Here is a 17,285-nt window from a genome sequence, read left to right as displayed (position 1 = left end):
CCATCCTCAAGGTGCACCAAGTGCCTAAGGAGCGGCGAGGCTCCCTCGAATGCTCCAGAAAGGGCAGAACCCCCATTACAGGGCCTCAAAAGAGCTCTGTAACCTAAGGCACCACCTCCGTTTCCATACACACAGCACTTATTTACTTTCAATATAAAAACACAAATTATTCAATGGAACGTAAGAGTCTTCTTAGGAATCTTGATGACATGCAAGAGCTTATCCAAAAACACAATCCAAAAGTGCTGTGTCTACAGAAAACACACTTAAAACCACAACACACAAACTTTCTCTGACCACATGTCAAGTTCCGCAAAGATCGTGATGGTGCTGTCGTATCATCAGGCGGTGTTGCCATTTTTATTCATAAAAGTCTTTCTCGTCAGCGTTTACAGCTACAAACGCCCCTTGAAGCTGTGGCGGTTCGAGCTGTTCTTCTAAATAAACTCGTCACCATTTGCTCGCTTTTATACCCCCACACTACAAATTAAACAAACATGAATTTCAGTCCTTTATAGACGAATTGCCTGAACCTTACATTGTTCTTGGTGACTTCAATGCGCACAGTTAGGTACCTGTGGGGCGACTCTCGTATAGATGCGTGAGGTCGTCTTGTTGAACAGTTCCTTTTCTCTTCTGGTGCGTGCCTTCTGAATAAGAAGGGAGCCACATATTACTGTCTTGCAAACAAAACCTTCTCTTCAATTGATCTCAGCATAGTTTTCTTGTCCATACTGCCCGAACTCGAATGGAAAGTTACAAACAATCCTTACAGGAGCGACCACTTCCCCATACTGATAAGAACATGTAAAGAAAACTAATATCCTCCACAAGCTCCTAGGTGGAAGATAGAGACAGCCGACTGGAAAAAATTTCGCACTCTCACCAGCATCTCATGGACTGACATGTCTTCTTTAGAAATTGATGCTGCTGTGGATTATCTTACAGCATTCATAATAGATGCTGCATCAAAATGCATACGCGAAGTAAGTGGTTTGGCATGCAAACCACGTGTACCGTAGTGGAACAGCGAATGTAGGATTGCCCGTAAAAATCAGAACAAGGCGTGGGGGTTGCTACGCGCTTCTCCCACTGCAGAGAATCTTATCAACTTTAAAAAAGTAAAGTCCGAAGGCAGGCGAACCCGCCGACAGGCCAAAAGAGAAATTTGGCACAAGTTTCTTTCGAGTATTAACTCGTTCAGTGATGAGGCCAAAGCCTGGAACAGGGTTATTAGGATTAGAAGGCGGCAATCGTATTCACTCCTTCTGGTAAACACACAGGGCGATACACTGCAAGACCAGGCAGACTCACTTGGGGAGTATTTTGAGAATGTGTCAAGTTCAACAAATTATTCACAATCCTTTCTCAAACACAAACAAATAGAAGAATGTAAGCCTTTAATCAGAAAATGTCGTCAGAATGAATCATACAACCATCCTTTTAGTATTGCAGAGTTGAGAGCTGCCTTGATAGCTCTGCACCAGGATCGGACAGAATAATGTATGAAATGATCAAAAACCTACACAATGACACGCAAGTTACAATACTCATACTTTTTAACACTATTTGGCCTGTGGGTTACCATCCAACCGCATGGTAACAAGCCATTGTGGTCCCTGTTTTGAAACAAGGCAAAGACCCTTCCTCAGTGGCAAGTTACCACCCGATAGCCCTCACAAGCTGCCTTTGTAAGGTATTTGAAAAAATTATTAATCGGCGACTAATTCACTTCCTTGAACTGAGCAAAATGCTAGATCCCTATCAGTGTGGCTTTAGAGAAGGGCAGTCTACAACCGATCATCTTGTACGTATTGAAGGATATATTCGCGACGCTTTCGTACACACAGTTTTTCCTATCTATATTTCTCGATATGGAGAAGGCGTATGACACAACGTGGCGGTACGGAATCTTGCGAGACTTGTCAAGAATGGGCATCCGTGGCAATATGCTAAAACTGATAGAAAGTTACCTGTCGAACCGTACCTTCAGCGTGAAAGTCGGGAATGTACTGTCACGTCCATTTATACAGGAGACTGGTGTACACCAGGGAAGTGTGCTCAGCTGCACGCTCTTTATAGTTAAAATGAACACACTCTGCGCTTCATTACCACCAGCTATATTTTATTCCGTGTACGTAGATGACATACAAATAGGTTTTAAATCCTGTAACCTTGCAGTGTGTGAAAGACAAGTACAGCAGAGTTTGAACAAGATATCTAGGGGGGCAGTCGAGAATGGATTTAAAGTCCACCCCCACAAAAGTTCATGTGTTCTCTTCACAAGGAAGAGAGGCCTGGTCCCAAATCCTTGCGTAGAACTGGGCGAACAAGAAATTCCTGTAAACAAAGATCACAAATTTCTTGGTGTTATACTTGACTCCAGGCTTACTTTCATTCCTCACATAAAACATCTCAAAGAAAAATGTCTTAGAACAATGAACTTACTTAAAATCCTATCCCACACAACGTGGGGTAGCGACAGAAATTGTTTGTTGAATATTTACAGGAGCCTAGTTCGATGACGGTTAGATTATGGTGCCATAGTATATCACTCTGCCGCACCAAGCGCACTTAAAATGTTAGATCCCATTCACCATCTTGGTATCCGTCTGGCCACTGGCGCATTTAGGACAAGCCCAGTTGAAAGTCTATGTGTAGAGTCGGATGAATGGCCACTCCATCTTCAGAGAACAAACATCAGCTTAACGTATTTTCTCAAAGTTCGCTCTTATAAGGAACATCCGTGTTTCACAACCGTTAACGACTTGACGTGTGAAACACTTTTTCATAATACACCCCCTATGAGACTTCCTTTCGCATTGCGTGCAAGAGAACTTAGCATGGAAATAGATGTTTCAGTTCTCGAATATCACTTAATGCCTCCAGCTAAGCTAGTACCGCCCTGGCAGTGGCAGGTGATAGACTGTGATGCATCCTTTGTGGAGGTCACAAAGCATGCTCCTGACCTCGAAATCGCTATGCATTTCCGTGAGCTTCAATCGAAATACTGTTGTTCCGAATTCTACACAGATGCATCAAAATCACATTCTGGTATATCTTATGCTGCTGTTGGTCCCTCTTTTTCTAAATCTGATGTATTGAACCCCTTAACGAGTATCTTCACTGCAGAAACCTATGCCGTACTGTCTGCAGTAAAACATATAAATAAATTAAAACTTGACACATCAATAGTATTTACATACTTGTTAAGCCTTGTAAAAGCGCTGAACTCTTTACAAAAGCATACAAATCCTGTTTTCATTGAACTTTGCTCGCTCTTATGAAATATTTATCTATCTCATAGACACGTAGTAATATGCTGGGTGCCTGGCCATAGGGCCATCGAGGGTAATGTGTTAGCTGACAAAATGGCCAAATCACTCACATCCCTAACCACTTTTCCTACGGCTGCTGTCCCTGTCACAGATCTGAGGTCTTTGTTAAGAAGGAAACTGCGACAACACTGGCAGCGCATGTGGAACACAGAAACAAATAATAAACTGCACATTATAAAGCCACAGTTAGGTTTTTGGCCATCTTCAACAAAATCTCGGCGAACAGATGTCTTATTCTGTCGCCTCAGAATAGGGCGCACATTTGGTACCCACAATTTTCTGCTTACTGGAAATGGACCGCCAACCTGTGGTCGATGTGGTGAGAGGCTGGCCGTCCTCCACGTCCTCATGAAGTGTCGGAAAGCGGAATCTGAAAGAAAGAAGCATTTTCCACTTGCATACCGTTATTACATCCCTCTACACCCGGCTATGTTTCTCGGTAAAGAACCGCTCTTTAACACCAAGGCAGTCCTCAACTTCTTAAATGATGTTGTTCTGCACATTATAAGCCCATTAAATTCGTGGAGCATCCTCGCTCCAGAGGATGCCGCTGCGATAAATTTTTGCATAGCACATGTCTCCAGGCCCTTGTGTTTCAAGGGCTCTAAACAGGCAGTGGTGCTCTAGCATTTCTTATAAACTGATATATTTTACCTATCGTACCATTCTTTTAAATGCACCTAAATGTTCATAGGACAAGTCATACGTCATCGCCATAATTTTATTATATAGATTTTACGCACTTTAGAGCGTATATTTTAAGGCCTCTTTACAGCCACGTCACACCAACTTCATAGTAATCATAAGTACACAGCAAACTCATTACCACAGACATGGCGCTCTTTGGCCATACCTGGCCCTTGCGCCATAAAACCTCATACATAATCATCATCATCATACAACCCATTAGAATTTGCAACGCGTTCTGTAAACAAAAGCCTTAAAGTTATTTTATTAACTGGATAAAAAGATATTTAAATGGTCACCAACAAAGCATAGTTCTGATTGGCTCAAAATCATCTGTGGTAACTGTGATGTCTGGTGTACCACAAGGGCCGTTGTTCTTAATTTATATTAATGACATCGTTGAGATACCTCTTGCATTAATATCACATAATTTACGTATTTTTGTTCCTTCTTTATTATGCATTTTGTACAAGTCTATTGCTATTTGTGCTATAATGTGATCCATGTCCTCCCCTCCGCACAATGCCTTGTGGCGATGTAGGTAAAGTTGGAGCTGGACTGAGGAAGGACACGACACATAGTGCATGTGCCATGTGCTTCCTCATCAGCCTGGCTACGCCCACTGCAGTGCAAAGGCCTCTCGTATACTGCTCCGGTCATGTGCCAATTGTGGCCATGTTGTCGCTGCAAACTTCTTAATCTCATCCGCCCACCTAATTTTCTTTTGATCCCTGCTACGCTTCCTTTCTCTTGCCAATCAAACGCTTTCTTGTAATCAATGAAAGCTATATATAAGGGTTGGTTCATTTCCGCACATTTCTCTGTCACCTGATTGACAGTGTGAATACGGTCTTTTGTTGTATTCATTTAGGAGGTTGTGGCCAAGTACTGCACCAGAGTGTCAAATCCTGCTCTGGTAAGTAAGTGCGTTGCCAGTTCTGGTTACGAGGATCAGGCCGCACTCCAGGCCTGTTTATGCAATTTCATCAACACGCAGATATATTTTTTTAATCTGGTGAAAAATTGCGTGTCACTGGGATTTGAACCATGGTCCTTTTGCACGCAAGGCAGATGCTCTACCTCTACGCCATTGCTGCATTTCTGTGTCCTTCCTTCCTCAGTCTATGTCTTAGTTGTGCTATTTTATAGCAGTAAGCAGTGATATGCTAGTGAATGCTGTGATGCTTTTGCCTGCAGGCCTCACTGGAGCCTCTCTGGCATGACCTCTTCGAGGGAATTATCCACTTCTACCGCCCGGGTGGGCCCCGAGCCACGACCTTGCTCCGGACTCCCGACGTGCTGATCCGGCCGTGCCCTCCGTCGGTGAAGGCTTGGATCCAGAGCCTGCGAGCGGCCGGCACCCGCACTTTCCTTCTGACTGGATCAGAGCCTCTGCTTGCGTTTGCCATTGCATCCCATGCTTTAGGCCCACAGTGGCGTGACCTCTTTGACTTGGTGATTGTGGGTGCCAACAAGCCAGCTTTCTTCTCCAGTGCCTCCCTTACTTTTCAGGTACGTAGTACCATTGCTTAAAACAGGGATTAGAAAACATTTCATTTGCTGCCCTTCTTTTTTTCCACACCCTTTCCCCCACCTTCAACTGCTCACAGTGTTAAAACTTAGTGAAAACTCTGCTTAGAACAGTTCTTAGGTTCTTTATTACCACTCCTGTAATGGTATTTTTGGGGGCTAACATTATCCATAAGCAAATTAACAGTCAGCATGGATAGATGTCACCCCTCTCTTTATGTACATGTTCTTATTTTTTACTGTGTGTAGTGGTGCTAAAGCTTACAGTTGAATTTATTACCGATTTGCCCAAATTGGTCACCTTTCCAAAAAATTTTTCTGCATGTACCTGAATTTGCTGTCATTTTGCATATCCTTTAAATATTATTGTTGTGACGCGAAGCGCCAACTGATAAGACAAGACGATGCATTGACGGGGAACCACGGAACTGCCTTTATTCTCATGGCAATCGCTTATATACACTTTATATAATTGACAGCGCCCCCTATACACAACACATTCCCCCTCATTAACAAAAAAAGAAAGGAAATAAAATCAATCCACTTTCGCGCACTCATTTCACATCACATGAAAAGAACGACGTTCTTACTGTCAGGTAAGCTCGTAGTCTTGATATCGTGCTGGCACTCTTCTTGTTCGTTCCGGCCTGGTGCGAGATGGTGCTGTGGTTGTGGCCAATTGCGATCGAGAATTGTCTTGCTGATCGGGAACCTCTAGGATAGACTCCGTTACTGTGGGCTGTGCACCGTCAGAATGGCTGGCGCTTCCCTGGGCGTCTTCTGATGGCACCATTTCAGATTGATTCTCGACGGCGGTAGGGGTATTTTGCTCCGCCACCTTCCCTGTGTGAAGATCCAGGTCGCAGGAAAACCCCGAGGCCGCACTGCGTTGCGCTGTAACCGCGTCAGCTAGTGCCTGTCCTGTCCCAACTTTACCAATTACTGTTAGTTTTGATGCGTTCCATTTCGTACCATTTGCCAGCAAAAACGAATTCGTGCCCACTCGTCTCTTCACCTGGATCGGCAAAGAAAACCTGTGTTTCGTCTTTGGTCCGCCTTGCTTTATTTTTACGAAATCTCCTGGCTCAATGGTAGACGCTCTGGCACCTCGTTTTTCATCGGTGTACTTTTTTGTTCGTTGTTGCTGCTCCTTAACGCGCTGTTTCAACTTTTCCATGGCGGCACGCGGCTCCTCGAAAAATTCCCTTTCTGGGAGGCCAACAACATCCAATCTTGTTCTGGGTCTTCTTCCATGCAGTAGGTAAGCCGGTGACGCTCCTGTAGTTGCATGTGGGGTGGCCCTGTAAACACCCAGGTAGTCCCAGATTGCCTCCTTCAGTGGTCTTCGTTCCAATGCCGCAACCTGAATATATTCCTTGAGAACGCGGTTGAACCTCTCAATCTGACCATTGCATTGCGGGTAATACAATGTTGCAACACAATGCTGGATTCCCCGATCTCGTAAAAACTGCTCAAAACATGTCGACATAAACTGACGCCCATTGTCAGTCACAATGCTTTTCGGGTACCCTTCTCTCGCAAAAAGTTCCAAAAGCACTTTCACTACTGCCTGTGCAGTGATTGTGGACACAAATGCCACCTCGGGCCACTTGCTGTGGTAATCAACAATAGTGATTGCAAACCTGCACTCCGGAGGGGCTCGCTCCATCGGCCCAACGATGTCGATTCCCAGCTTTTCCCACGGCTTCTCGGGCCACTTTACTGGCTCCAATGGGCAATTACGGTTTTTGCCGATTTATCTGATGCTTTGCAGATAGCACAATTGCTAACCAGCGATTCCACATCCCTGTCCATTCCGGGCCACCAGTACTGTTCCCTTAACCGTTGTTTGGTCCTTACAATGCCTGGATGTGATTCATGTGCCATCATGACCAGCCTGGAAGTGAGTGTCGATGGGGGAACGACCCGTTCCGCGCGAAACAGTAGCCCGTCTATCACCGACAGCTCTTCTTTTATACGAAAAAAGGACCTTAAATTTCCAGCTAAACAGCCCTTTTCCGGCCATCTGGACGTAACATGCTGCGCCACCTCATTTAATAATGAATCATCAGCTGTTTCTGCTTGCAACTCACTCTTAGTGATCATGCTGGAAACCACAGCAACTACTTCCTCCACCGGTTCGTCCTCTGCAGAGGTCAAAGGTAACCTAGAAAGTGCATCCGCAACGACATTGGTGTTCCCCTTTGTGTACTGCACAGTGAAGTTGTATCTCAAAAGTCTAGCACACCAGCGTTCAATACGCAGTGGGCGTCTTCCAACCCCATTTGTGGACAGCAGTGTCACCAAAGCCTGATGATCAGTTCGTAAGACAAACCTGCGGCCCCACAGATAAACGTGCCAATGTTCGCAAGCCCATAAACATGCCAGCGCCTCTCGTTCCCCGGTAGAGTACTTGCGTTCTGTAGGAGTTAGTGTCCTCGAAGCGAATGCCACTGTACGTACTTCTCCGTCGACTACCTGCTGGAGCACAGCTCCCAGTCCATATGCCGAGGCGTCAGTGGTCACTTGTACAGGCAAAGACTCATTGAACATAGCCACCACCCCGCATGATGACAGCATCTCCTTGATCCTGCAAAAGCTCTCCTCGGTGCTCTGATCCCACACGAACTTCTGTCCTTTACGAAGAAGTCGTCGCAGCGGCTCCACCACCTCTGCATAATTGGGAAGAAAATGTGAGTAATAGCCTACGAGCCCAAGGAAAGACCGCAGCGAGACTACATCGGCAGGCGTTTGTGCTTTAATCACAGCATCCACCTTTGACTTGAGTGGGGCAAGACCACTTGCACTCACACGATGACCCAAAAAGGAGAGTTCCTTGACAGCGAACAAGCATTTCTGGTTTAGCTGCAGCCCCGCCTCAGCGATCCGATGCAATACCTCGCGAAGGTTACGGTTGTGCTCGTTCTTAGTCTTTCCAAAGACTATGATGTCGTCGATATAAAACATCACGCCCTTGCAGCCTTTCAAGATTTCTTGCATCATTCGCTGAAACGCGGCTGGTGCCGATGCGAGGCCAAAACACACTCTGCGGAACCTAAATAAGCCTTCGTGCGTAATAAACGTCGTTAATTCGCGACTATCTTCGGCTAATTCCACTTGATGGTAGGCTGCAGTAAGATCCAGTTTCGAGAACCATGCTGCTCCGCTCAGCGCATGCAACAGTTCCTCAGTGTGCGGCAAAGGGAATCCATCAATGACTACTGCTTTGTTCGGCTCGCGTAAATCGACGCATAGACGAATAGTTCCATCCTTCTTCTGCACAACCACTATAGGAGACACCCATTCCGCAGCACTGACCTTTTCTATAATGCCTGCATCCAATAATCTTGCCAGTTCAGCCGCTACCTTCTCTCGCAGCGTCAGGGGCAAACGTCGAACCTTCGCTGCTACTGGTTTTACATCTGTACGCCGCTTCACAGAATGTACGAAGTTTTTCGCTAATCCCAACTTATCAGCGAAAAGAAAGGAAAACTCACATAATTCAGGAGGAAGCGACTGGGGGCTGACCGTGATTTGCAAACACTCCAGTGTAGAACCGATGATGTGCAATTGTAGCTGGTGGACCCCATCCAGTCCTAGTAATGCCATGCCTTGGGGAACAACGTAAAATCGAAGGCAAGCCGAGTTGTTCCCGCGTACAACTCTGGCTGCAAACCATCCCAAGACCGGAATTTTCTTCTGTGAAAAATCCCGCAGCGTCGCTGAAGCCGCAGTCAAAGGAAAGCTGTTGGCGAACTTGGCTCGATAAACGTGGTCTGGCAAAATAGACACCGACGACCCAGTATCTACCAGCAACTGGAGTGGCTCGTTCTCAATAACGACATCAACGACCAAAGTCCTTCGTTCCCCTTGTCTGACCGCCAGTACAGTGAGCACGTCCTCCTCGCTAGCGCCGTCGTTTCGGACCGTCCGCACGTCCCGCTCTGCCGACCTGCCACAGACCGCTCGAAAATGTCCCATTCTGTGGCACTGGGAACAACGTTTCCCCCGTGCCTGTCGACTGCGCCAGATTGTTGTGACGCGAAGCGCCAACTGATAAGACAAGACGATGCATTGACGGGGAACCACGGAACTGCCTTTATTCTCATGGCAATCGCTTATATACACTTTATATAATTGACAGCGCCCCCTATACACAACAATTATAAATCCTTGTCACATTGCACATGGATCTTTGCACATCTTGAAAAAAAAGTCAATTCTGGAGCAATACATGGCTGTGTTATTTGTGGCCACGTCAGTACACCAAGCTTGGGTCATTCTTCGTGTTCCTGTGGAAACACTTCAAAAGACTTAGGTGGGAAAAGATGCGAGCATTTCATAGCTGGCAGCAGCATTAGCAGAATTTACTTGTGTCTGAATCGTTCTTGCAGGCTGATCACATAGATGAACACTGACCACATAGTAATGAATATGTGGGGTGTGTGCTTTGTTCACAAACTAAGTGCTGACATTGATTCAGTGTAGTTTTCATACAAGCCGACATTTCTTTACATCCCCATGTGGTTCTACTTTGCCAGAATAAAAACCAGCACCTCAACATCCACACTGTGGCTCAGATATGAGGCCTTTTGATGCTTGCCTTAACGATCGGCAATCACACACCTTTCCAACGAAAATACTTTTAAACCTAGATATAACGAAGTCGGTAAATTTGGTAACATTGCTTCGTTATATTGAAGTTCGACCTTTTATGCCGATAAGCACAATCAGCGGTGGATTTTTCTTATGTACGAGGGGACGCAAAACTTTTTGAATTATTGGGCAATTGGCGTAAGCAAATATTGACTGAGAAAAAGATTCATTTTGTTAAATTCGAGAGTTTGCGACAAAAGATGTGGTTTCGTGCCATGTCGACGATCTCTTCAGATCGGCAGTACGAAGCCACGCCGACCCTGTGTGGCAGGTGCCCTGTGTCTGCCGAGGCTGTGCCGCCTCCAGTACTGCACACGTGGGTCGTGCCGCGCCATCTCAGCATGACCGCTCTGCCACATTTATTTATTTAGAAAACACCTTACAGGCCCTGTCAGGCATTGAGTAAGGGGGGCAAAGTAACAATGAGCTGTTGAGTACAATAGAAACTCAAAAACAAATCAAACACAACTGTACAGAGGCTGAACTAACAAAACAAAACAAAGCACTGAATGCTCAAGCATAACAGCAAATAAGAGGAAGGAGATTAAGTAAAAAGCGTGCACAGGCGTTCACAAAATAATTTACGATCGATTATCAAGAAGATTTCGTCCGGAAGACTATTCCATTGAGATATGATACGAGATACAGCAGATAAATTGAAAGCAGTAGTTTTACCAAGAACGCGCTTGAAGCTAAGATGATTATGTAACCTTGAGGACGTACAGGCGGGGGTTTGGAGGGGTAGTATGCATGGCTTATCCAAATGAGCATATTTGTGAAGTAGACAGAGCAAAGCAACCTTGTGGCGGGTGTCTAGGGGCTGTATAGAAATATCGAGCTTAATCGTCGTTATACTAGAGTTCTGACCAAAATTCTGAGTGATATATTGGGCAGCTCTGTTTTTTATGCGTTCCAGCATGGTTAATAAATATTCTTGCTATGGTGATGATACAGCGGATGCAAATTCTAATTGCGGGCTTACAAACGTCAGGTATGCTAATTTATGTACGCCAGCAGATGAATATTGCAAGTTCCGCCTCAGAAAGCCAAGCATCTTAAAGGCAGTTGTGCAAATTGTACTAATATGCCAAGACCAAGAAAGATTACTAGTGAGGTTTACACAAAGGTGTTTGTAGGTAGTGGTACGTGACAAAGTTGTGTTATTTAAGCTGTATGCGACTATGGAGCTATTGCACTTCCATGAGAATGATATAATATTACATATGGAAGGGTTAAGAGACATTTTGCATATCTTACACCAGTTGGTAATAATGAGGTCATGCTGCAAGGTGGTATGATCGTTAATGGAATTAATCACTCGGTAAACAATGCAGTCTTCTGCAAATAGTCGTTTGCAAGAGGAAATGTTTGAAGATAGATCGTTAATAAATATTAGAAAAAGCAGAGGCCCCAAGACACTCCCCTATTGTAGACCACACGTGACCTCAGTAATAGAAGAAGGACAAACATTAACAACGGTAAATTGGCGATGAAGCAATAAGAACTTTCTAAGCCAAGAACGGGTTAGTGAGTCGATACCTAGAAGAGATATCTAAGAAATGAGATGGCAGTGGGCCTCTTCGATTTTCGCAGTTCTGGCAGCCCGCTGGTAGCCAGACGGCAGCCAGCTAGTTCCGGTTCTGACAGGAAGTCACGTGGGCTGGGATCCCAAGACAACCCGAACCTGCCCGAAGTTTGCAAAATCGAACGCCGGTACAGCTGGCCATGCAGCTGGCCAAATGTAAACATGCTATCAGCATGGCGGCGCCCGTCGAGGCCGACGCGCGCTCGGCGTAGTCGGCCCATTTATGCGTTGCCACCTTGAAAATGTATAGTTGCATTCAGGAATACGATCGCTTTCGCGCGATTTCGCGCGACTCGTCGCAGGACGCGTACTGGGCCAACCTCGCCTTGCGCAGCGCAACAGATGGCCTCCGACGCGGCAGATGACAAGACGCGAAATCGTGATTGCATACTCGAAAGCGATAGCTGGAAGATCCCTGTTCGCAGCGATCACGTCGCCCACCGGCGACATTGATGAGTTGGCGCTGTATCATCACAAGAGATGAGAAAGCAGGTTATCGGGTACGTCTCATACGCATAAAATTTCGCGCCGACCTGCTTAGGCTTCGATTTCAGAAAGTTTGTTGTGGCTGATGGTGCTTCTCATTTAAGGAGCTGGACGCGGCTGGCGCGTGAAAATGCACGTCGCCTGTGACCAGCGAAACGTTTCACACTAAAAACAATATTGGTCGCAATCATGAGAGCAATAAGCCAATGTACGTGTGTCTAAATGTACCGAGTGCAATCAGTGTGTTCTTAGATCAACGGCCTGCAGTTCGAACACATATCGGTTTCGAGCTGCCACCTAAGCATACGACAGAGAGACGGAGCGAACACGGGCTAACTGCAAAGCCTTCGCTAACTGCAGAGAAAGGAGAGATATAAATACGCGAATTATGTGAAAAGGAACGCCACCAGAGAAAGACGAAACCAAGATGTACCGCAATGTGTGAATGAGCGTCTACAACTTGCGTGGAACACGATGCAGATAACATGCACGCATGAGAGCGCGGCGCGCTGCACCGCCGCGAAGAAGCAATCAGGGGACACACACACACAAAAGCTTCAAACGGTTCACCAAGGCTCGTATCACACCGCTTCGCGATGCGGAACAGAGCGTTAGCACCTAAAAAGATAACGCTAGAAGTAGGGAAATCCGGAGATGACCGTATACAGTTGGCTGAGCGAGATAAATTTAAGTCCACAAGCGCCCGCGTTGAAATCCGTGAAGTCCCCGTAAAGATGGCGGCGAGCGCCCATCGCCTCTTTTAGTCGTCTGCTAGCCAGAGAACTTCCAGAGAGCAGCCAGACCAAAATCGTCCTGGCAGGTTCTGGCAGCCCGCGGGTAGCCAGAACCGTCCAGCGCGAGCAAAACGAACGCCCGGCGGAAGTGCGTAGCGCGGTGGGCGGAGCAACCCGAGAAAAACGAAGACGCTCTGGCTGGCTCTGGCAGCCCGCGGGTAGCCAGAAGTGGAAAATCGAAGAAGCCCAGTGGGCAACGCGATCAAATGCCTTTGAGAAGTCCAGGAAAATGGCGTCTATTGGTTAAGGTTGTTCAGACTGATGTGTAGATTGGTGGTGAACTCCAGTAACTGTGTTTCACAAGATAGACCTTTCCTGAAGCCATGCTGTTTCTGAAAGAAAAAATTTTTTTTTCTAGGTGCGAGTAAATGTAGGAGGCGATTATGTTTTCAAGTAGTTTGCATGACACAGATGTTAGTGATATTGGGCGATAGTTTTCAGGCCTATGTCTATCTCCAGCTTTAAAAATAGGGACAACCTTCACAACCTGCCAGTCAACGGGCAAGACACCAGACGATAAGGACTGCTTGAAGATAGGGTACAAAAGGACACTTGAAATAAATACTGTATAAGCTAGTGTCAATATTGTCACGTGGTGGTGACGTTGAAGAACACAGTAGCAATACTGTGAAAGACAAAACTAACTTTTATTGGGCGAACCTGCGCCCACAAAAACAGGCTACACTTATAGCACAACGATAGCGGCGAACACGGTCGGCGATCGTCGAAAATCTGATCAGTGGCTCAAGCGCATTCGTTTTTATACAGCAGTCGTTGAATGTTCCAGACTCATCGTTGGGATTCGCGTCAGGCGATGAAATCAGACAACACAAGGTTCGGCGACAACAGACAGCGGATACAAGCGTCGATAACTTTCCAGAAACTTCGGATACATGCAGGCGCATCCTGCGCTGTGCGATAACATTTGTCAGGCGGTGAAACATATGGTCGCCCGATAAAAATAAGTACACATGTCAATGCCCCCCCTCTTAAAAAGCATCGACCCGATGCTGCAAACAAACAAAAGTAATAAAGAAAAGCTCTCGTAGCAAAGAAAACAACAAAATACGGAAGTTCATCAGCGTCCGTAAAACGGTTTAAGGCGCATCACGGGGACCACTTCAGAGCGTGCGTGGCACCGCTGTGAATGCTAAATGCCGTCTGGCATGACCTCATAGTCCAGTGCGCCAATACGTCGACGACCTTGTAGGGTCCGAAATAGTGCCGCAAAAGTTTCTCACTCAGTCCTCATCGGCGTATCGGGATCCATACCCAAACACAGTCGCCGGGCTGGTACTCGACGAAGCGTCATCGCAGATTGTAGTGTTGGCTGTCGGTACGCTGCTGGTTCTTGATCCGTAGGGGGGCGAGCTGTCGAGCTTCTTCGGTGCGCTAGAGATAGGTAGCAACGTCAAGATTTTCCTCGTCAGTGACGTGCGGCGGCATGGCGTCGAGCGCCGTGATTGGGTTCCTGCTGTAAACCAGCTTAAATGGCGTGGTCTGTGTTCTTTCTTGCACCGTCGTGTTGTAAGCAAATGTCACATACGGCAGGACCGCATCCCACGTCTTGTGCTCGACGTCGACGTACATTGCTAGCATGTTGGCGAGGGTCTTGTTCAGGCGCTCCCTAAGACCATTTGTCTGTGGATGGTAGGCATTTGTCCTCCTGTGACTTGTCTGGCTGTATTGCAGAATGGCTTGCATGAGCTCTGCTGTAAAAGCCGTTCCTCTGTCGGTGATGAGGACTTCTGAAGCACCATGTCACAGCAGGATCTCCTCGACAAAAAAGTTCGCCACTTCAGCTGTGCTGCCTTTCGGTAGAGCTTTAGTTTCAGCGAAGCAGGTGAGATAGTCCGTCGCCACGATGATCCACTTATTTCCGGAAGTTGATGTTGGAAACAGTCCCAACAAGTCTATCCCGATCTGCTGAAAAGGTCAGTAAGGAGGCTTGATCGGCTGTAGTAAACCCGCTGGTCTTGTCGGTGGTGTCTTGCGTCGCTGACAGTCTTGGCATGTCTTGACGTAATGGGCACATCGGCAGTTAGGTGCGGCCAGTAATACCTTTCTTGTATCCTCTATAGCGTCTGGGAGAAACTGAGGTGCCCAGTGGTCGAATCGTCATGTAGGGCGTCCAGTACTTCTGGTCGCAGCGCCGACGGAACAACAAGAAGGTAGTTGGCGCAGACTGGTGAGAAGTTCTTCTTCACGAGTAGGTTGTTTTGAAGCTTGAACAAAGACAATCCACGCTTAAATGCCCTAGGGATGATGTCGTTGTACCCTTCCAAATAATCGACGAGGGCTTTTAGCTCCGGGTCTTCCGCGCTTATTATTCCAAGGAAGGCGTCGTCATCCTCGTCATCTTGCAGCAGTGGGTCAATGGGGGCGCGTGATAGGCAATCAGCATCTGAATGTTTTCTTCCGGACTTGTAGGTTACAGTGATGTCGTATTCTTGTAGTCTAAGGCTCCACCGTGCCAGCTGTCCTGAAGGGTCCTTTAAGTTAGCTAGCCAACACAACGCGTGATGGTCGCTGACCACATTGAATGGCCTCCCATATATATAAGGGCAGAATTTTGCTGTAGCCCAAATGATGGTGAGGCATTCCTTTTCAGTCGTAGAATAATTGCCTTTCGCTTTTGACAGCAACCGGCTAGCATACAATTCACCAACGCCTAGGCTACTGGCGTCAGTGTGGATTTCGGTAACGGCGTTCTTGTCCAAGTGTGCAAGTACCGGCGGCAACTGGATGCGTCGTTTGAGTTGTTGAAATGCATCCGCCTGCGGCGTGTCCCACTTGAACTCGACATCACATTTGGTTAGATGCGTTAGTGGCTCTGTGATACGTGAAGGGTCCTTGACAAAGCGCCTGTAGTAGGCATACATGCCAAGGAATCTAGGCACTGCCTTCTTGTCGATGCGCTGCGGGAACTTTGCAATGGCAGCTGTCTTCTGCGGGTCGGCGCGGACTCCAGATTTGCTGATGACGTGGCCTAGAAACAGACGCTCGCCGTAAGTGAAGCGGCACTTTGCCGGCTTCAGAGTAAGCCCTGGTGACCTGATGGCCTCCAGTACTATTGCAAGCCGCCTAAGGTTATCGTCGCAATTTCCGGCGAAGACAACGACATCATCCAAGTAAACGAGACAGGTCTGCCACTTCAATCCTGCTAAAACCGTGTTCATCACGCGCTGGAACGTTGCAGGCGCCGAGCACAGTCCAAATGGCATAACCTTGAACTCGTAGAGGCCGTCTGGGGTGATGAAGGCGTTCTTTTCGCGATCTCTTTCGTCGACTTCTATTTGCCAATAGCCAGACTTGAGGTCCGTCGACGAGAAGTATTTATCCTTGCAGAGCCGATCCAATGCATCATCTATCCGTGGGAGGGGGTGTACGTTCTTCTTCGTGATCTTGTTCACATAACGATAATCGATGCCAAAACGTAGGGTTCCGTCCTTTTTCTTCACCAAGACTACAGGAGATGTCCACGGGCTTTTTGACGGCTGGATGATGTCGCGCAGCATTTCGTTGGCTTGGTGCCTTATAGCTTCACGTTGTCGAATAGAAACTCGATAGGGCTCTGGCGGAGTGGTCGAGCCCACTCTTCGGTTATTATGCGATGCTGTGCGACTGGTGTTTGTCGAATCCGTGATGACGTCGAAAAGCACTCTTTGTATCGTCGAAGTATGCTTCCGAGCTGTTGTTGCTTAAGCGTGGGGAGACTTGGATTAATGTCGAGGTCTGGTTCAGGAACTACGGTCATCAGGGTAGATGCGGCAGAATCCGAGAGGACAAACCCATTACTGGTTTCCAGAATTTCCTCAATGTACGCGATCGTCGTGCCCTTGTTGATGTGCTGGAACTCCTGGCTGAAGTTTGTCAGCAACACTTTCAAGTTTCCTCCGTGCAGTGGAGCGATCCCTCTTTCGACGCAAATTTCGCGGTCGGGTGGTAGACATTGGTCACCTTCGATGATGCCTTCTACGTCAGCGGGTGTTTCGATGCCGACCGAAATAACAATGCTGGAGTGAGGCGGTATTCAAGCTCACTCGAGGCGTGGTGACTACGAGGGCTCTCCTGCGGTATCGCTTTACGTTCCGACGTTATTGACTTCGACTTCAGGTGGATTATTGCGCCGTGTTGGTTCAGGGCTGGTATGTTGTAGCGATGCCTTTTCTGATTCTATGCTTTTTCAGGCTCTTTGCGCTTCGCCAG

General features: G+C 47.0%; 1 protein-coding gene across 1 annotated transcript in view; it reads left to right on the top strand.

Moving 5' to 3' along the window:
- Positions 1 to 17,285, top strand: part of Nt5a (5' nucleotidase A) — a 93,333-nt gene that overhangs the window by 37,941 nt on the left and 38,107 nt on the right. The window contains exon 3 of the mRNA XM_065425399.2: positions 5,223 to 5,537. Within this exon, the coding sequence (XP_065281471.2) occupies positions 5,223 to 5,537 (315 nt within the window). The remainder of the gene's footprint in view (positions 1 to 5,222; positions 5,538 to 17,285) is intronic.

Source organism: Dermacentor albipictus, chromosome 7 (genome assembly GCF_038994185.2).
Source record: "Dermacentor albipictus isolate Rhodes 1998 colony chromosome 7, USDA_Dalb.pri_finalv2, whole genome shotgun sequence".
Lineage (NCBI taxonomy): Eukaryota > Metazoa > Arthropoda > Arachnida > Ixodida > Ixodidae > Dermacentor > Dermacentor albipictus.
The sequence above is the reverse complement of the archived record's forward strand: the minus strand, read 5'-3'. Positions and strand labels throughout refer to the sequence as shown.